At 39.7% G+C, this 21,052-nt stretch overlaps 2 protein-coding genes across 7 annotated transcripts; both read right to left on the bottom strand.

Annotated features, from left to right (window-relative positions):
* Positions 1-813: 813 nt before the first annotated feature.
* fbxo22 (F-box protein 22) lies at positions 814-8,632 on the bottom strand. The gene is made up of 7 exons (XM_030726338.1): positions 8,439-8,632; positions 8,029-8,161; positions 6,525-6,612; positions 5,531-5,623; positions 3,930-4,082; positions 3,653-3,818; positions 814-3,243 (listed from the first exon to the last, which is right to left on the bottom strand). Exons 1-7 carry the CDS (start codon positions 8,567-8,569, stop codon positions 2,850-2,852), a joined length of 1,158 nt encoding a protein of 385 aa, XP_030582198.1. The 5' UTR covers positions 8,570-8,632; the 3' UTR covers positions 814-2,849.
* Positions 8,633-10,256: 1,624 nt separating this feature from the next.
* On the bottom strand, positions 10,257-20,800 carry LOC115800963 (tropomyosin alpha-1 chain-like). 6 transcript variants are annotated; one of them, XM_030758614.1, is made up of 10 exons: positions 20,528-20,795; positions 19,881-20,006; positions 17,727-17,860; positions 16,784-16,901; positions 16,514-16,584; positions 16,302-16,377; positions 16,126-16,188; positions 15,816-15,885; positions 15,150-15,228; positions 14,499-14,723 (listed from the first exon to the last, which is right to left on the bottom strand). In XM_030758614.1, the coding sequence occupies exons 1-10, from the start codon at positions 20,639-20,641 to the stop codon at positions 14,720-14,722; spliced, it is 855 nt and encodes a 284-aa protein (XP_030614474.1). In that variant the 5' UTR covers positions 20,642-20,795; the 3' UTR covers positions 14,499-14,719. The 6 variants fall into 6 exon arrangements, with proteins under 6 accessions (XP_030614483.1, XP_030614510.1, XP_030614518.1 ...); XM_030758623.1 differs by lacking the exons at positions 14,499-14,723; positions 15,150-15,228 and adding an exon at positions 10,257-10,899 and having other exon boundaries at positions 20,528-20,800; XM_030758632.1 differs by lacking the exons at positions 14,499-14,723; positions 15,150-15,228 and adding an exon at positions 10,948-13,009 and having other exon boundaries at positions 20,528-20,799.
* Positions 20,801-21,052: the final 252 nt, after the last annotated feature.

Here is a 21,052-nt window from a genome sequence, read left to right as displayed (position 1 = left end):
ACAGCTGCAACCGGGCAACACACAGCCAATTTCATCCAAAGGCCACCAAAACATTGACGTTTTTGTGCCGGAGACTGACAGTAGCCAGCGAATCGTGTGACATTTGCATCGCTCCGGTCACGACATAGCAGTCTAAAAATGTTGGCCGTGGGGTGGATATGTGTGTGTGTGTGTGTGTGTGTATATATGTGTGTGTGTGTATGTGTGTAAGAAAAAGAAAGCCTGTGAGAAATTTTTCTCAATTCCCGAATGAGGCCAATTTGAGAGCGGATTATCGCCACAGATGATTTTATTAGCTTTACGCCTGGTTGGTCGTCCCTCTCCGTGTCATGAGCGTTTTTTATGGTTTCCCAAAATAAAGATACTATGGGAATATAAATTGCCTTTACAGCAATTGGCTTAACCGTTTGTCATTCATCGGGATTAGCCAGTCGATGGTTAAAGCGCACATCAATCAGACTGGAGCGTCTCTTCCTTTATTTAAACACGCCTGGACGTGGGCTGCTGGGGATGTTATAGGCTGAGGCGCAGATTTCAGGGTGTGCGCGAACAACGAAAACCGGTGATCTAAATTAACTGTAGTTGGCCTGTAGCTGCTTAGCGCCCAGTGGGCTCAAAGGCTGTCTTTCAAAGATGCAACTATAGTGCTTTCAACAGTGGCGGGTTTAAGAAAATAAAATAAACATATCTATTTATATTGTCTGGTTGTAATTTATTGAGATGAGCAAAAAAAAAAAAAAAGTTCAACAACAAAAGAAGTTTGTTGATTAAGCCATTTATATTCATTTTAATTTCTTCAAAAACTATCAAGGATGAAAAAAAGAACAACAAAAGAAGGAAAACACATTCACTAAGCTCTAAATATTTTTTTCAAAAAGTAAAAGTACTGTACATTAAAAAACAGCCATTCTTACTACAATCATTGCAGTTTTTACAGAAAACATAATCCATTTTCAACATGCAACTTCCTGACCAACACAGCATAAATTTGAAATTGCACCTTTATGTCAGTATTTTTCCAAGCAATGAGAAAACAAAGTATCAAAAAGACAGGGCCTAAAGTCCTAAAGGCGTGTACAATTCTGACCCTTACTTTTTACTTAAATTTAGCCGATCATATTTAAGATAGTGAAATACTAATGTATTATGGAACCCCCCCACCCCAAAAACAAATAAATAAATAATTCACATTTCTTCAATTTCCAACCATCAACACCTGCTTTATTAAGTCAGACGCTGCAAGAGAGCCAATACTAAAGTAAGTCTGTCACTTACATCCAACAGGGCAGCTATTTGGTCCGATTTGCTCTTGAACTTAAAAATGGGGTTTGTAATCCGCAGAAGCAAGTTAACTGATGTGCCACTAAGCTCAACAATTAACAGCTGGAAATAGGTAGTAGCAGATATGATCTAGCATGTGGAAAAAAGAAAGACCCTAAAAAACTATCTGAACTTCCTGCACCTAAATGAATTGTAAATATTATGAGTATGAACTTATAGGCTACAGTGGTGTGTACATTTTCCACTGGTAACAGGTAAAACCGTTGCTGGATAAGGAGATTTCCTCTTGATGAAGGTCCTGACTCATGAATTAAAAGTGCCGTTGCAGAATCAAGAACATTAAAGTGCCCCAATTATACTGTTTATGTAACTTTATTCTAGGGTTTGCAAAGTTACACTCCATACTGGGAGTTACTCGCTCCCACAGAAAACACTCCTGCTTAGCAACTTATCTATGTCATTATGTAGCACAGTGCCACAGTATTAGCCTGTTGACAAAGAATGAGCATCTGACTCATCCGGGTACAGCTAGCTTTCTTGTGGTCATCAAAGGTTCACATGAGCTCCGTCTAATAATTATGCTAAAATGCCACAGCCATGAGCAAAGCACACCAAATGTTTCGATGACTACAATTCCCAATAAAAATGAACTCCTTTTCATATTTTTGGTTCTTTTGTCAGATAACAAATATGACTATGAAAAAGTGATGCAAACAGAGCCCATTAAGTAAAGCAGCCACCACTTTGAAGTAATTTGCAACTAGCCGCATAGCACTGCTAAAACACTGACGCTACAGCAGCAACATCTAACAAAAATCAGTCTTTACATATAATAAGCTACAGAAAACAGCTGTTATTTCAGCTATTTACATGTAAAATGATCATTCACAAAGTTATGTGTCAGAATGTCTTTATAATGTGGCTAACCCTTTATGATGGCGGTAAATACTATATAATAAACACTGCCTCATTTTCATAATGCCATCTGACCAATCAGGGCCATTTGACCCTTCTCTTAAAAAGGCACAAGAGCTAAAACAGAGCATTAAAGATATAGGATGAGAAGAAGTGAACGTGTAAACCCATTTCTTCAGATCCAAACTAAACATGAGTCCATTAAGTGAGCATAAATGGGGCACTTTAACACTAGCTTTAGAGACACAATTGTGAATACTCACCTGCAAAGCAAACAGTCCACGAGGTTGATGTGGGGTGGGGTGCCTTGAATGTATATGAAATTTGACTAATATACACAAATGCATTTTTACATATGTGCTATATCAGGGTTTTCAAGAGTTTGTATATTTATGGAAGAACTGTGTGACTGCACTGGTTTTAATATAAAGCTTGGTTTCCACACAGTCTCCAAGGGATACAATGCCACATGTTACCATTACATTGACAGTTAAAGGGATCACTGCTCTGCTTTATGAGTAGAAATGGTGTCAGCAATATTCTTTGCTGGACCGTAACTTTGTACATAATGTTTGCTGTTCCCGACTGCTGTTACAAACAAAAGCATGACGTGTCATCTTTAATCCTGTGTGTTGACTGTTACTGCAGGACATTCAGCCTAGATGGACCAGGGTCATGACAGTAGTATACTCGTGCTGCAGGCTGTCCGTGTCAGTGTCACACAGTGTGTAGTCATCTTTTATGATTCGGTCGCAGCCGATCTCGCCGTTTCCAAACAGACCAAAGAGCGGGGTGTTGGGGAACACCTTGTGAAAAGCGTCTGCCTCTACATTGCTCTGGTTGCTGTAGTAGTTCTGGCCTCTCCCCACACAGGCAAACATAAATCCCAAGGTGTTTTTCTCTGGAATTTTGGCTGCCTTTAGCCGTCGGATTGTGGCTTCAGCTGCTTTTCCACTGATGACATCTTCCTCCAAGAGCACAGATGCCCCCTGAACTTTAGGCCCACTCAGGGCCAGGCCCATCACACCATATGTACCCTGGCTACAGCTATAGAGTGGGAGATCATGGAAAGTGTGAGTATTGCAGAGTGCATACTAAAAAGGCTATTCATAATTTAGCTTGGACATTGCCATCATTTATCAAAATCAATCACATCCTATTGGCACTGAGACAAAGGGGATACCTGACAAGAGAAATACAGATGTCAAACTTCAGAATGTTTTTGGAACAGCACCAGCTAACATATTCTCTGATGCTGTAGATTATGATTGTTGCCCCTGAGTGGCGACAGTCAATTACACTTGATATTTTTCCACATGACAGACTGACATACTATTGGATCAGACATCAGACAAAAAGTATTTGTAGGAAATTAATTTCTACATTTTTGTCCTAAACCATTATTCATCACATCTGCCCAGAAATTATCTGGATTATACTCAGGAAATTAACTCACCACTGTCTGGGAGGAGAGAAAGCACTCTCTACCAGCCCTCCAGCAATCAGAGCTTTGCTTTTTGCAAGTGGCTCTAGTATCTGGTTAAGGAAGCGTGCTCCTCCTGGTTTATATGCCTCACAGAAGAAAATCAGTACCACACGCAACTCTGGGTTGTCAACTAGTCCTGGAAAAAAAAAAAAATTATGTAAAATAAAAGAGCAATGCAAAACCAAGGAATTAAAGATTTTATGGAAGTTTAGATTACTGAATAACTAGACTATTGAATAACACTCACCTGCTTCTTTCAGGGCTGTTGGGGAGATAGTCTTCTTACAAAAGTGAAAGGGCTGGATTTGGACACCCTCAACAGCTGGAAACATGATTGCAAAGCCAGCCCCCCCCTCCTGGTACTCCTGGGGAGGGTTGGAACAAGAGCCACTGGGCGTCACTGTACAGAGAGCCAATCATGAATACCATAAAACTGTAAGTTATTATGCATGTCACTTAAACAGATTATTTGTTATAAGTCACTTTGTTTGTTGATTAGAACTTTATAGGCAATTAAAGATGTACTAAAAATTCAAATTAAAAAAAAGAAACCCTGATTGGAGCAGAGGGAGTACACACTAGAAAAAAACCACTGGAAACCTACTAATGAAACAATACAGTCCTTAAAGCTTTATAATTTCTATGATTCGTGTAGACTCAAAAGTGGAATGAACTAATGAACTAAAGAAAACTTAAGTTCAAGAAAATTCTCTTTAATTTTTCATTTCAAGTAAGAAGCTGGAAGAATTTTTTCTAAAGTGAGTTTCAAAGAGTCACCATCTAGTGGTCAAGAGAGGAACTGCAGCTTAACTTTTTTTGGGGAGTGGCTTCAGCACTTAACTGTGCATGATGCTGGGGTAGGGCCTGGTTTTAAATATAGGACCAAATAAGAACACCTTTAAAGGACCAAAGAAAATTTTATTTCAACCTATAATGTGTAATTTCACCAACATGAATCACTTGTGGAGGTGATATCATGCAAATACATGAGGTTATGTTACCATAAATTTACAGGCTCATCACCCAGAGCCCCTTTTTTTCCTGGAGTGTTCCTGAGCAAAACAACTCAAACCCTTTCAGCATGTTCAACAGAAGGCAAATAACATGTAATTTATACTTTACCATGTAATTTATCCCCATCCTCTATTGTGTTACAAATAGCATTCATAAGGAACTATGAAGGAATACTCTATGTGTCATCTTTGTAATTCATATATATGCAGCATCTCTACTAGTATGGATAAATAACTAGCTGTAATCTGGGCTGTTTTTAATATACAAAGTCTCATCTGATTAAAGATGTAATTTAGTTGAATTAGCTGGGCATATTGACCCTGTGGTGACCTCTGTGATAACACATTTTGTGATAGCCGAGGCTGCCATTAAACCTGATAGACGATGGGCGTCTGATAAGCCATCATCTTGAGGAAAAAGAACATGGCTGATGGAGTGTCACTTCTGCGGAGGGTTGTGATTATATAGAGAAATGGGGAGCACAGCACCAGGCAGACTAGGTAATCTATCAGAGGGAGAGGCATGGAGATGCAAGCCACCAGTGATACTTTCTAACAAGGCAGCAGTGGTGGGGATTAATGTGTGTCATCCCTGCTGATAGATGAACCATTCTCCTTGAATATGCTAGAAAACTGGTTAGCTTTCATATTCATGAACATGGTAGTATATTAATAAATGAAAGCTGCATATTTGTACCATTACAGCTTTGAAACTCATCAAAAATAATAGTGTTTTATATTGAATTATATGATTTCTTTTGGTTTGAGGGGGAGATTTTATTTTCTTCTTCATAAATGAGGAAACATGAGAGAGACAGAAACGAGGAACACTTACAGACTATTCCTGGTGTAGCAATGCCCATGATGTCACAGCCTTTGGGGAACAACTGGTTCAGTTCTGCGTCTGGACTGCTGCGACTCTTTTTTGCTTCAGTGTAGTTGAGAATAAACATGTCAGTGAGAAAGCTCACACAAGTGTAGTACTATGGAAAATTTTTAAATTGGGATTCACACCCAAAATACAAAACCATTAGGGAGGCATACTGTCACCCTCTTAAAATAATAAGTCATTTTTTAACAAAAGTTTTGTTTTTGCCTAAATCATTATATTTTCAATGTTTGGTTTGATTTTGTCTTTTCTGAAAAACCTGAAACAAATGACCTAAGCTATTTTAAGAGGGTGACAATATGACAACAACCCCATACAGTCACAAAGCATTACATGTAGCAACAAGGTGGACAAGGAGTCCTGCAACAGCTTGTATGGCTACCAGCAAGGTGTGTTCAGCTTAACGCCAGAGCTTTCAGTCTCCCAATAGGTAGCTCTCTTATCCCGGCCAGATTTTTTAAATTCATTTCTTCATGATATGGTATTCATTCTTAACTTAGGGAATACTCAGAGCTGTTTGTCTCACTGAGAATATTCCAATAAAATTAATTTAACTTTGATTTGGCCAAAAAGTGAATTGATACTAAAATTGAAGTGTATTCCACAACCAGCTGGCAAGTGGTTGCTGAAGGTTGCTGGCAGTCAATAGTGCTAAGTTGGTCGCAGAATACACATTTTTCCTTAGCGACGGGAGGTTGCCAGGGCCACTAACCGGTCTCTAGACCTATATGACTGAGGCTTAAGTTGAGTTTAAGGTTTTGTAAAGCCAGTTAAAAAAGAGAAAGCCTGCCTATGATTAACATGCTTTATAGTACACCCCTCTGATCTCAACATCAGTTCTGAATAAAGTTCTTTTCCTCAAGTATGATATTGCACTGATGTCCTCATACAGGATGTGTCTTAATGGAAGCACTCTGAATGAAATATATTTTATACCAACCTTTATTCTGTCTGTAGCAAAAAGATTCTCCATTGAGGATCTCAGAATCTGCCATTACCAGAACTGTTTTAGGCAAGAGGTACACGTTCTGTAAATTATTAGAATCAAAGTTCACATATTAAAAAAAAATCTAAGTGGTTTCTGATCATTTGTATGACACAGAACTCAAATCATTCTAAACATGCTGAGTGCGCTTTTCTTCCTAGTAGCTTAAAGGTTATATCTTTTGAGAATCTCCACTTCAACTTGAAATAATGCTGGATCTCTACACTGATATGGGCAGGGTGATTTTTTTAGGAACAAAAGCATGCCACGTTGTCTGATGGAAATGAAAATTATCAACCTACAGAGGGCTCAATTCAAAGACACCCAAACAATCAAAGTGAAAAAATGATGTGTCAGGCTAGCCCATTTTGCCAAAATTTCACTGCAGCAACTCAAAAATGGTACTCTGGAGTTTGTATGGCCCCCAATTGCTTGTATGCATGCCTGACAATATTAGGGCATACTCCTATGGATGGTGTCCTAGGGGATCTCCTCCCAGATCTGGACCAGGGCATCACTGGGCTCCTGGACAATCTGAGGTGCAGCCTGGCGGAGTCGGACGGGCCAAAAAATAATGTCCCAGGGGTGTTCTATTCCAGTTAGGTCAGGTGAGTGTGGGGACCACTCAGGCAGTGAGCACAGGGCACACTAGAGGACGTCCCTCATGAAGTCATTTTTTTATTGTTTGGTCAGACATTCACACCAGTGACCTGCTGGATGTCATTTTGTAGGGCTCTGACAGTGCTGATCCTGTTCCTCTTTGCACAAAAGAGCAGATACCGGCCCTGCTGATGGGTTAAGGACCTTTTACGGCCCTATACAGCTCTCCTAGAGTAACTGCCTATCTACTGGAATCTCCTCCACGCTCTTGAGAGTGTGCTGGGAGACACAGCAAACCTTCTGTCTCATTGTTGCCCCTCTAGTGAAACTATTGTTTATTTCATTTACACCAAAGCAGCTGAAACTGATTAACAGCCCTCTGCTACTTAACTGATCAGATCAATATCCCAGAAGGTTAATTGACTTGATGCTATACTCGGAATTAAAAGGGTTCCTTTCATTTTTTTTAAGCAGTGTAGTAAGAGATCTAGCTCACACTATCATGACATGAAAGCAAGCTGGGGGTCAGTTTGCTGACAAGTTGCAGAGAAGCTAATGTGTGACTTCTGTGCAAGTTTGATTTCTATGGTAAAATCTCAAAAAGTGTTTGAAATAAAGCAGTGGGGTGCACAGCTTTGCAAGGGATAGCTACCAAATTTAAATCCCCTCCAAAAAAAACTTTTGCTGCACCTATTATGTTACGAAGCTCACACAAGGAGTTGGTAATGCACAGTGTCTTGGCATACCGTTTTAAGGCTATTAACCAACGAGTTTTTACACATACCTTTCTTCAACGTTTTGAGTTACTGTCCCTAAAAGCTTTATTTACTAACCACTCGATGTGAGTTTAGATGTTTACCTCCACTTCTTCAGCCAAGATGCTGTTGAGAGCATGGGTCTTTGTGCCGGACTGTCCGGAGGCCGACACCCAGGTCAGCTGCTGCTGAGTCCTGAGCACTCTGCGGGCACAGTTTCTCCAAAGTCTGCACACACTGAGAGAGGCAAGGATACACTCGGTCTTACCCACTGACCAGATACAATCATGTCGTTAAAAATAACTCAGTTCAGACCGAGTACCTGAAAGTCAACGAGAAAGCCCCATTGGCTTTCAGGTAAGTCTTGATAAGAGGCCAAGTGACAACAATAACCGCATGGCTAGCTGCTGCTTTAGCGCCCTAGCTCTTCCGTTAGTTTTCATCTTGGAGTTTCACTTCTATCGGCGGCCATTAGCGTTAGCTCGCAGTGACACGTACAAAGATCAGCGCTTACCTGGCGAGTCGGAGAAGTGATTTGGTTGGTATGAACGTAAGAATCCTCTCAACCACTTCCGCAACATTGCTCAGTATGTATGGAGCCTTACTATCTTGTAAATAATCAACTAAATCTGGGTTTTCACTCATGTTTCCCTCTCTAGTATGCTCACAACACAAACTCCTAGCTACGAACTCCGACCCCTGCACTTCCACCGCTGCAGAGGCGTAGGCTGTATACTGACGCGATACTGTCCCCTGTGGCGAGGAGGGACTATAGCAGTTAAGCCTCACCCAATCGGCTTTTAGTTAAACTTGATCAACACAGATGATAAAAACTAAATACAGTTGGGGCATTAGAAAGGGTATTCATCTGCATTTCTATCTCTAAGCCTGCTTCTACTTTCTTGGTATTTCAAGATTTCCTTCCTTATAAGGTAGGGGGTCCTTACCTCATTGAAACCAAGTATTTAATAGAGTATTTTTTTTTGCTTTTTTTGGCTAGAAATGGTTTGCTTCTGTCTGCATCATCCAGTTGACTCACCCTGAATCTGCCTAGGTTACAACCACAAAAATAAATAAATACATGCAGAAATGTAATTTGCCTTTTTAATTTCCAATAATGTGTTTATTTATGCTTAGGAGAGTTTTCATTCTCTATAGATAAGGAGCAACTTTTAAAAGAATTTGACTTGTATTTATAGGCCATTTCTGTTCAGATTTATCCAACATTTGATACTGCACTAGTGATAACTCTAAATTCAAGTTATATTCAAACATGCAGTTTGTACAGTTCTACCAAGCTTGAATGTATGAACACTTATTATTCAACACGGCCTGAACTCTCTTAGGTAAGGTTTCCTGTCCTTTCTCCAGGCTTCTTGAAGGACATTCAAAGCTCTTGTTTCAATGTTGGCTGCCTTTTGCCGTTTGCAGTTCTCTGTCAAGATGTTCCCACACTGCTTCAATCATGTTGAGGTCCAGGTTCTGGGGAGGCCAATCCATGACTGATAGCATCCCATTGTGTTTTTCTATCCTGGTATGCCTTTACTGCAATAGCAGTGTGTTTGGGATCATTGTCATGCTGAAAAATGAAAATGTTGCCAATCAAATGCTTTCAAGACATTAATGGTGGATTAAAATCTGATTGTATTTTTTGGCATTCATCACTTTTGACAAGATCCCCAACACCACTGGCTGAAATGCAGCCCCAAACCATGACAGAGCTTCCACCTTGTTTTATAGATGGCTGTAAACACTCACTGTTGTAAGTTTTTTTAAAGGACACACTGCACACCATGCAGACAAACAACATTTTCAGCTAATAACTCTTTGGAAATTACCTTGGTTTGAAAATACCATGTCTGTCAAACTGTTATTTTTGGCATTTTCCATAAATTAAAGAAATGGAAACATTATTACTAGCAGCATTGCAAAAACAAAGTGAAAAAAGATATTTAAAATAGTTCTTTGCCAAGTTATGCATTTACAACACTGGCTCATCTCTCGAGTTAGGTTACTTGTTTTTGCTGGAATGATTCATAGGTCAGTGTTAAGTGGCTTGACTAACAAAATAAAAATCCCTCTGAAAATGGTCAGGTACAAGGACTGGACTGAAAATGAGTGAAAGGGTAGCCAATGTGCAAAGAAAAGCTTAAAGACCTTCAGAAAGCCTGGAGAACCACTCAGAAAATGAACAGAAAATTTGGCTCCTTGGAAAAAAAAAAAAGAAGCAAGTCTCAAAAATTTTGCACAGTACTGTATATCTACCATTGCCCCATATTTACCCTTTCTAGCACTGAACAATAGCAAAGAAACATTTGCAATAACAACCAGCTTGATTCAGCTATTTATTCATGATTTTTACATTTACAAGTAAAAAAATTTAGAAAGGAAAAACAACCTACATAACAGTATGTCACACAAGCATTTATTTTGCTTAGTTGAAATAATATAATACATTTGCTACTGTGCTAAGAATTCCTTCCTTGCTACATTGGAAGAGAATATCACTGACATTTAATAAATGTTTACAATACAAAAAAAAAAAAAAAACCTGACACAAAAGCAACTTTACAAAAGTACATATAATAAAAGTCCCTTTTATAACCTTGGCTTAAATTATGGCTTCATTCATGATATCATGTGCAGTATATTCCCCAAAAAGTGCAAATTCCCAACACATACATGTAAACAATTAAAGATGTACAGTAAATTTTTAACTGACCTTTATACAGTGCTTTAAGGAAGCTGTAGTTGAACTGCTAACTTGTGCAGAGCTCGTGTCTTAAAGATGACAGTCAGGAGAGATGAATAAACACAAGCCCCCAACTTTATGTGTAGCAGTCATGTGTGGGAGGACAGCCATATTCATGTGGAGAGGGGAACAGAGCTGGGTCAAATGTTAACCATCTCCATTAGAGTGTGATCCAGCATCTGCTTTATGCTCAGGCCCTCTTCTTTAGCGTGTGTGAGTTTATCTGTTAACATAGCATTGCATCAGTTAAAAACAAAAAACAGTGACAAGATGCACAGAATATAATCAGACAAAGTGTTTTAGCCCAGTAACAGTGAGAAACAAATGATGAGTATCGTTACAAACCTCAGAATATTTTTCAGTAAGAGGTCGGCATTTTTTTTTTTTTTTTTTAGCAGAGTATATATCCTTAACTTATTTTAAGATACCGTGAGCCAACTGCACAAGTTCTATAAATACTTAAAGCTCACGCTATTGACAGGGCTGTGCTCAAGACTGGATGAGCTGCATTTATGAACAGAAAAAGGCTTTGACCTTGTTTTTCTGTTTTTGTTTGTTTTTTTTGTTCAAGTCTGGTTTGGCAGTGGATTTATGGATTCCTAGCACTTTTGAGGCAAAAACTTAGACCTCAACTTTATGCATTAATTATTTCCTCCCACAACTACACCAATACAATTGTGCCTTTATTGTATTTGCACATTCTGTATCTTTTTTCTTCTTTCATTTAGTTAGACAAACACAGCACTGACAGCTTTCAGAGGGGTTCAAACAGGCTGCTCTTTAGTCTATTTAGGCACATCTTCCTTATCACCAGTGGCCAATGCTGAATCCTTGTTGCTACAGGTGAAATGGTACAATCTCCTCCTGCCTCAAGCCTTAAGGAACAGTTCACCCAAAATAAAACTGCATATTTTTCCTCTAGATTGCAGTGCTTTTATCCATTTACACTGTTGGTTTAAGTTGTTAAGTGCTGAAGATATATAATGAAACTAAATATTGCTTGCCTTGTGGTGCTTAAAGTGCCCCAAAAATACATTTGAAAAACTCAGCTGCAATGTTTCTTTCCCAAAGTCACAACCCAATTACTGGACACAATATATAAACTATATTCATGGAGTAGGCAGATATCTCTACCGATATCATTTCCCAAACTGGACAACTGGCAAGTATTTGTACGATGATTTAGGTGACATCTTAAACACCTCATCTTAAACACATATCCTAATGGAGCACTTTGCTCTCAGACTGCAGGCTTACTTGTGGTGCTCAGAGTTTCCAACAGTAGAATAGGAGGCAGAGCCGTTTGCTATCGGGCTCCTCTGCTCTCAAACAAGCTCCCAGTTGGGGTTTGGGAAACAAACGCTCTCTCTACTTTTAGAAGATTACACTTAAAACTTTACTTTTTAATATAGATTACCCCTGATGCATTTACATGCCACTTCTGCATGCCAATTTTTGTTTCATGTCTACCACAGTGTATTTTGTCTTCATCTCTTTATGCTCTTCCTCATCTTTCCCCTCACTGCCCAACCGGTCACAGTAGACGACTGATCCTCCCTGAGCCAGCTTCTTCCTGATATTTCCCTGTTAAAAGGCAGATCTTCCTTACAATTGTCGCTGTGCTTGCTCTTAGAGGGTCGTCTGATTGTTGGGGGTTCTCCAATCTTGTAGGGGCTTTACATAACACTATTAAGTGCTTTGGGCAACAGCTGTTATAAATTGGTGTTGTATAAATAATTATTGCAACTCATAACTGAGATGTGAATGTCAGTATCACTGAAATGCTACAAATAATAACTATGTATCCCTCCAAACATCCATCCCACCCAAGTGCAAAAGGGAAAATCTGGATTAAAGTTGAACAATTTTTGGTTCATAATTGATGGCATTTGTTAAAAATATGACCGTAGTTCATTGAAATATTTTAAGATTTCCCAAACCTTGAGAATCCTCACCAGCCCTCATTCTCATGGACAGAAGCACGTATTCCAGACCAGATTTATGTTATGCAGCCCTGACAATAACTGAGATAATATGTCAAATCCATTTCACACCTTTTCCTAGCCTGCGGCTGTCTGACCCTCCCACTTGAAGCAGTTAGTTGAACATGCATGTGAAAATCTCTCACTTATATTCCCACTTTTTGAAAGCATAACTTGTTTTGTGTACTTGCTGTGTATACTTCTTTAAATAAACAGTACAACATTCCTGGTGATCGGAATTTCAGAGAAATTAAAGCATACGAGAACCACGTCCACTTTACGCCTCATTTAGTGCTACTCTCAGTTCATTGGTCAGAAGACGGTTTTTCTCAAGCTGCTTGTACAGGTGATCTTGACAGTCAGAAAGCAGGTAAGAGAAAAGAGAAAGAGACAGAAGGGAGGTTAGTACAAAGAGTTACAAAGAATTTACGGCACTTTGAAGGTCATCACAAAACAAGTTTGCATTTCCTTGCATTTGATTTCCTGACCGAATGAACACAGAAAGCTCAAGAAATACTGGTGAAGCTTTGCAAATAGTAGCAGACCAATTTATAAAGGCACAAACTGCCAACATGTTGCAGTCAGCGAGCATTAGTCTATGCCAATGAGTGCAACTCATCTGCAATGCACCACTTTGCAGTAGGGGACTTAACTCAACTAGCTGCCAACTAGTTGTACTCTGGGTATATATCTATATTAAAGCAATGTTGCCAAGCACTTATGTCAATTTGCAGCTAAATTGTCAACCTGCAGCAATTATGCCACTATTTGTGGAGGAATTTCTGAATTTCAGGTTCAGATCTATGAGGTTCTGTCTAGACTCTAAATATAAGTAATCTGAATTTCTATATATGTAGAAGGCAACAGATCTGCGATGTCTGCTGATTTATAAGAGTTCATTCTCGTATTACCACAAACACATCACATGTAACTCCCAACTTGACCCCAAATAATTTTGCAAAGTGAAAGCAGACTGACTGCTCTTTGCACACGCTCACAATCTTTTCACTGTTTTCCTTACTGTGACTGTATTGTACAAAGAGAAAGACCAATTCTGTGGCATATGATTAGTCCAATTAACTGCAGTTTCAGTAGACGTCATGTAAGAAGTCAAAAATAAACTGATTCCATTGGCATTTATGACCTCAATACGCCATTTTGGATATTAATTACAGTAACACTTCGCCTACATTAGCCATTGTGAATGCATTTGCTGTCTTTTAAAACAAAACAAAAAACAAAACAAACCAAAAAAAAAAACAAAAAAAACACTGTCTATAGTATCTTCAGTGTTAGTGGCTATATCTGCCATTACTGCCTTGGATTCTAATTGGTTTACCATGCATAAAACATGAGTTGTTTTGGTTACCTTTACATCTCGAGTTGTATTTCTGCCAAGCTGGCCACTCGAGGAATTTTAAGGACTTGCACTTGCTACTGCTAAAGTACATTAACTATGAATGAATCTTCACAAGGAGGTCAAAGCAATAGTATAATTGAAGTAAATAAAAATCCCTAATGACATATCAAACAGCTGTTTAAAAGGACTGAATAAAACTGACCACCACTACAAGTAACCTGTCATGATTATTGGCATCTGCTTTTCATTTTAAAGCCAGAGGAAAATAGTATTTGGCTAAAACACTAGTTACAGGCAAGTAGAATTTAATACTGCCATTGTAGCAAATTACAGTCCTCTCAAACAGAAAAAGGAGCAATAAATGAGAGGAGCTTCAGAGTTTATTCAAAAGCTACTAAACAAAATAAATGAAACACAAAGAAGGGAAAACAAAATCAAAAAAGGACAAATGGAAATGAAGAAACATTGCAAGAGAAAAGGGAAAGGATGACATAGATGGAAAAATGTTTATTTTACATAAAGCAATATGGCTCAAAGGTCTGAATGAGAGATGGACAAATGGATTCCAGCAGCGAAGGCCCAATGTGCAGTGGTGGCAGGGTAGTAAAGAAATAAATAGACAAAGGAGACAAATAGGGCTGTGCTGCACAGGAGAGAAGTAATGATGCCCAAGCAGATTCTGGAGTGAAGAGTGTGAGAACTTAGCTGTGGAGAAAGAAAAAAAAAAAAAAAGACAAAAATTTTGGAGGGAGAAATAAAAAGAAAGAAAAGATAAATGACATGCAGAAGCAAAGGGGGAAATGGATGCTGAACTGAGACAAAATTAAAAATTAAGAAAACACTAAAATAAATGGGGCTGTATTGCTAGAAACTATAATAGGAAAACAAGTCACTCATATTTTTATCAAAAGGTCTGGAAAAAAATCTTGTTTAAAAAAAACAAAAATAAAGATACCAATTACCATTACTTCAGTCACAAATTAGTGTTAGACAAACAGGGAAGTATTTAAAGCTTAGCACAGTAAAAACCACGGCACTCGAACATGCCACAAGAGGGCGCTATTGTATGCTGTCACAATGGTTAGGGGTTAAGATTTAAGACTGCACAGAAACAAGCATGTTGTGAATTACATGGAAGTCATGTCGTTGAGGGCGTGGTCCAGCTCCTCGCTGATGGCCTTGTACTTCAGTTTCTGGGCATACAGCTCATCTATAGAGTTGTAATTATTATAGGGTGGCAGTGAAGGGGGCAGTGAACAGAAAAACAGTGTTAGGGAATGAAAGTCAAAAGAAAACACAAATGGAGGAACTGAAATAAAAGGCAGGACAGAAATAGGAAGGCATATGAACAGCTGCTGACACTGTGTCAAATTCCTGAGGAGTCACCAAGAAACTGCCTCACATGTTCCATGACCCTGTGATGACTTCTCAGAGCTAGCTGGCCTCAAATGCTCACAACACCAGCATGCCAAACTGTACTGTGGTGCGAAATGTCGATACCAGCGTGAATAATATCAGGGCAGCGTCTGTGATTCACAGTTTTGTTTTTTTCTCCCAGTAGACAACTGACAGTGTAGATATTTGTCCTGAGCATCATTTTACAACCTGCTGCACAGATAAATACCTCACACGACCCCACAGGAGGGTTTTTCCTTTTTATGAGTGGCCCTCTCAGAAATTTAAAGAGGACTGCTTTATGCATAAATGAATTTAATAACAAACATATGCTTATATAAAAATGAATAAAAAAAAAAAAGTGCTGCCAAAGACTAAAAACCAAGTGTAAAATATTCATACCCTCAAGATCATCAATGGTCTTCTCCAGCTTGGCGACTGATCTCTCAGCGAACTCGGCACGGGTCTCAGCCTGCATGGAGAACAAACAAACATTAGCAATTCCCATTAAGAGGTTTATATTACTAACCACAGCTCCAGAGGAGAAAGTGCTTAAGTATGATTAAAAAAAATATATACACTCAGCATATTTATTCAATTAACTAATGCATCTGATTCAGTCTCCGGTTTGAAAAGAAGCTTCTATTTAAAATTTAATTTAGGATATATAAATGTATGACTCACTGATGTCTGATAACTCTAGCCAACTCACCTCCTTCAGCTTGTCTGTCAAAACCTTGATCTCCTCCTCGTACTTGTCCTCCTTCTGTGAGTACTGTGGTTACATACAAAGGCCAGCGTGAGCCAAATATACAAGACAAGGAAATGCACAAAAGTTTCAAACAAACCTCAACGGTTTACACTATGAATATTTGTCAATGTTCTTACCTTTTCTGCTTGGGCCTCCAGAGACTTCAGGTTGTTCTGCACAGTTTTCAGCTCCTCCTCAAGCTCAGAGCATTTGCTATGAGGTTATGGTGTGATTACACGGGCACAAAAATACCACAGACAGGGAGAGAAGCGTAAGGAACAATAAAAACACACACAGGGGAAGTTAATGCCAAGAATAGCTGAAGGGAAAAGGAAAGGGCGGCTGTTACCCTTCAGACAGCTCAGCGCGCTCTTCTGTACGTTCCAAGTCACCCTCAATGATCACCAGTTTACGGGCCACCTGAAGTCACAACACACAAAGTTTAGTTCCACACTAGTCTAACACATCAGCACACCTGAGCTTGTAATTCTATTTACAACCTGTGGCAATTATATACATCCAGCATAACAGGACAGAGATGTCAGGCGCTGCTTCAAATAGATGACTAACAAATGCTAAGCTCAAAGTTCAGGGTGCATCGAACAGCTGAGAAACTCGCCTCCTCGTATTTGCGGTCAGCCTCCTCAGCAATGTGTTTGGCCTCCTTCAGCTGGATCTCCTGCAGCTCCATCTTCTCCTCGTCCTTCATTGCCCTGTTCTCAATGACCTTCATGCCTCTGAGGGAAGGGATTAGGCATGTAAGGTGAGTCTCAGTAATGTTAAGACAAAACCTCATACAGGCCCAGGAAATTTCACTCTTAAAACATCTAGCACAAAGCACATAGATTGTACTGATGTATTAGTAAAGTAGGGCTAAAATTAGAGAGAAACTCAACACTAGATGACTATCTGGACAAAGTGGATACTTAACACACATACTCATCTGTCATGTTGTGCTGGACAACACTGAGTAGATGACAGATGTCTGAGTGGATAAGGATGAATAAACACCAAATAAAGCACAACACACAATCATGGCAATGAGCTTCAGTGAGTTTCTATTAAAATTCCACAGGTGTGCCACGGATCAGGCGCTATGCATCTTCGTTAATAAAGAAAAACTAAATATTTCACATTATTATGCAAAACAGCATCTCAAAGAAAAAATGTTTTACAATCGTGTTTAAATTTGTGCACATTTGTGAAGAGTGGTGCAATACAACTATCAGCCACTGATGGCAGCACTGAGCCAAATCTTAAAAGTGGTACTCACTGCACCTGTCGTGTATAAAGGCTTGATTTTATAATACAATAAAGTGTGGCAAACCCCTGCATTTAAGTGCTTCATAGAACTTGTATTTTCATTTGTATTTAAGGTGTCAGTATGACCAGTGTGGTTTAAGAAGTTAGCAACAGCGACTCCATACAGGATTTTCTTTAAAATTTGCCCTAACCCTACCATATCACTCTTTTTCATTAGGAGTATAGTACTCTGCAAATGATTAACGAACTGGGAGCATGATGATCATTTAATGCCTGCTTTCCATGTGCAAGATACCCACCTCTCGCTCTCATCAGCAGCCTTCTCAGCCTCCTCCAGCTTGGTCAGAGCTGTGGCCAGACGCTCCTGAGCACGGTCCAGCTCCTCCTCAACCAGCTGGATACGTCTGTTCAAGGAAGCTACATCACCCTCAGCCTGGGAGAGCACAACACCACAATCATGTACAGTCACATCAAGTGTATAATCGTATATCACTGCATTTTGTTTGGCTCTGCGGGCTTTCAACTGCTGCAAGACAAAGCAGATAAAACATCTCATGCCCTCCATAGAGTGCTTGGGCTGGGTCAGGAGCCTGTCCACCGCAGGGATGCAGGTTGTTTAAGCACATTTTCTAATACAAGTCAAAGAGTGTTTGGCATTTCTTGTCTGCAAACACATTTTTAACCTACAAACAGGTTCGAATATTTCAGTATTTAATACAGCAGACAAACTTATCCACCCTTCTTCCCAGTCAAACCTACAATTTCGTGGCTAAACGTCTACGTTTTGTTATGTCGCGGGGGGGATAAATGGAGCTCCTTGTGTTCAAACTAGCCAGTGACAAAAGGGAGGGGTTTTATCTCACAGGACCTGTGGTGCTGCTGTGCCTTCAGTCTACTTGTAAGAAGACTGTTTTGTTTAATCGGGACCTACCGGGTGGAGTCCTTTCATCCACCCATCCCTTCCTCACATCCTACGGTGGGCTAATTTCAAACTCGCCTACCTGCTACCTGTTTTCAAGCACAAACCGAGGCGGTCTGGGCCTACCTAACAGCCATGCTTTTTGACCAGATTTACTTCTAAAGCTCTCGGCTCCCTGGGGACTAATTGCCTTATAGAGTCATTAGCCGCTTACTGCTTCCCTCGCACTCCTCTCCTGGTTCAGTTCCCGCTGTAGTAACGCCGCCCGGTCCTCTGCCGCATCGGCCTGCTCCTGCAACGACTTGATTTTCTTCTTCACCGCTTCCAGGGAGCTCCCACCAGCCATTTTTTGCTCTGTTTGTTTTTCTCAGCTAAGCTAGTTTTCTCTGTTTTTCTTGTTTTGATTTTTGCGTACTTCCCCCTACGCAGACACACGCACACTTGGAGATGCGGCGCGTTTGATCCCTGCCCCCACCGCCTTTAATCAACCGCTGATGAGGATTGGGACGTGCCATCAACCCCGGAAGTACCTAATTTCACTCGAAAATCATTTAATAAATTTGCTGAACTAAATATACGAATTATATTTATTTTTATCGGTCTTTAAATTTATTTTCAAGCCACTTTTTATGCGTTTTGGAAGCGATAAAACTATATTATTCACAAGCTTTTTTAAGTGCGTCCCCTACTTCTAAATTGAGCTAAGCCTTTCAAAATCACAGCTCCAAACATCACACGATCTAGAGACAGTAAGAGTAACTAAAATCACTTAAACGCACACTTATACACACATAATATGTTGAATTATTCAAACAATGTAATTAATGTTCTTGTTATTGATAAATGTGCTATTTAGACCTCCTAGACTTTTGTTTTCCTGCTACAAATCCAAAAACGTCTTAAAGAAAACAGAAGACACCCATACTCGACTGTATTTCATATAATTTAATTATATTGCTATTTTTATATAGTTTTGGAGAACTCCATCTTTTGCACTGTTTAAATTTACTTTACCCTGTCATTAAATCAGCAAAGATGAGTCCATCGTAGGGATAAGATGTTTATGTTGTGGTTGCTGCTGCTGACGTCTTTGTCTCTGCTTGTGACGTAATCAATTAGGCTAAATTGGCGTAAGATTTACACGCTGCCAATAAACTGGTAATTTTATCCGGGTTTGGCATAACTGTGGAGCACCGTTTGAAGCCAGCAGGGCCACAAGTCTGTCAAAATACTGTTTAATATACACTTGTAAAATACCCGACTGAAATAAGACACTGACCCTCAGATTCGTCCAAACGACTCTGGAATGCAATGGTAAGCCAGTGAGCTGTGACTTCACCATATACAGCACAAGAGCTAAATTTAACTATCCATATATTATTCATATGAAGCCCACAACTCTATTATAACTGATTAGTGCATAACTTAAGTATTAGAGTAAATGCGTTTTGGGCTGGTGACCCAAAAGGACTGTTTCAAGGTCATATCATTAGTCAGTGGCTGAGCCAAATGGGTTCCTTCCACCCAAACTCACATCTGTGGCTTTCTTCTCTGCGAGCTCCAGTTTCTCCTGGGCCTCCTTCAGGGCTTCAGAGTATTTGTCCAATTCATCCTCAGTTGCCTTTAGCTTCTTCTGCAGTGCTACCAGGTCATCCTCAAGCTGGTACACAGAGAAACGAGAAGAAATTTATTTACGTGTAGATGATTTTCCCAGACTAAATCTCAACACAAAGGAACCTCAAACTGTTCACAATCTTTTAGAGATTTTTTTTAGTAGTAAAAAGAACACACAAACACACACACATACATCTGTTATATGTGTAACTTAATAAACGAAATCATACAATAGAATTTCTATTAAAATATACAATTATTACTAAGGCCAGGATTTCTTAAATTAATATTTAGCTCATTATTTAACAGCATAGCTAAGCAGTAAAGAATCCAACAGGTAGTGTAAACTGTTTCCAGTAGTGCCAGCTTGATGCAGTCTATATATGAAGTAAAGCAATGCTAAAAGAAAAGCGGTTATAATTTCTAAAATAGAATTTAATCAGTCGAAATCGCATATTAATCCTCAGTGGCATGGCAGTGGAAAGGAACCACGCAGCACCGTGCGCCCCGCGCCACTGGCACTGGTGCGTAAAAGCACCGCAGCGAGTATCACACTTGGATGCCGACCTGTTTGCTTCTGTCCTCAGATGCTTTCTTGTCTGACTCGGCCTGCTCAGCTCTGTCCAAGGCGTTTTCCTTGTCGAGCTTAAGCATCTGCATCTTCTTCTTGATGGCATCCATGGCTGGTTAGTGTCGGGGGTCTCTGCGCGAACCAAAAACAAAAGAAACCGAATGAAGCGATCGGAGCGTCTGAACCACACTGAACGCCAAGCTGGAGTGCGAGCTCGCTTAGTCTGTAGTGAGTCAAATATGTATTTTGGCTGGGCAGTTACTGGATACCCAGTACATTTTTGGAAAGAACTACAACTGCTTGCGAACGTGGGGACCCCTCTTGTTTTCTGAATCTCTTCACTGATTCGCTCTTCCAAGACATTTGACCACTTCTGTGACTATACATGGGGTACAGACGTCAGGAGGACACTACCCCCACGCCAAGATGTCCACTCCCATTTCTAACACCCTCCAAGTGGAATTAGTGTCAAGACTCAAAGAGTAGTTCTCTGAGGGGGGTTATTTGGAAGAAATGTGCTG

This window comes from Archocentrus centrarchus, chromosome 3 (assembly GCF_007364275.1).
Source record: "Archocentrus centrarchus isolate MPI-CPG fArcCen1 chromosome 3, fArcCen1, whole genome shotgun sequence".
Taxonomy (NCBI): domain Eukaryota; kingdom Metazoa; phylum Chordata; class Actinopteri; order Cichliformes; family Cichlidae; genus Archocentrus; species Archocentrus centrarchus.
The sequence above is the reverse complement of the archived record's forward strand: the minus strand, read 5'-3'. Positions and strand labels throughout refer to the sequence as shown.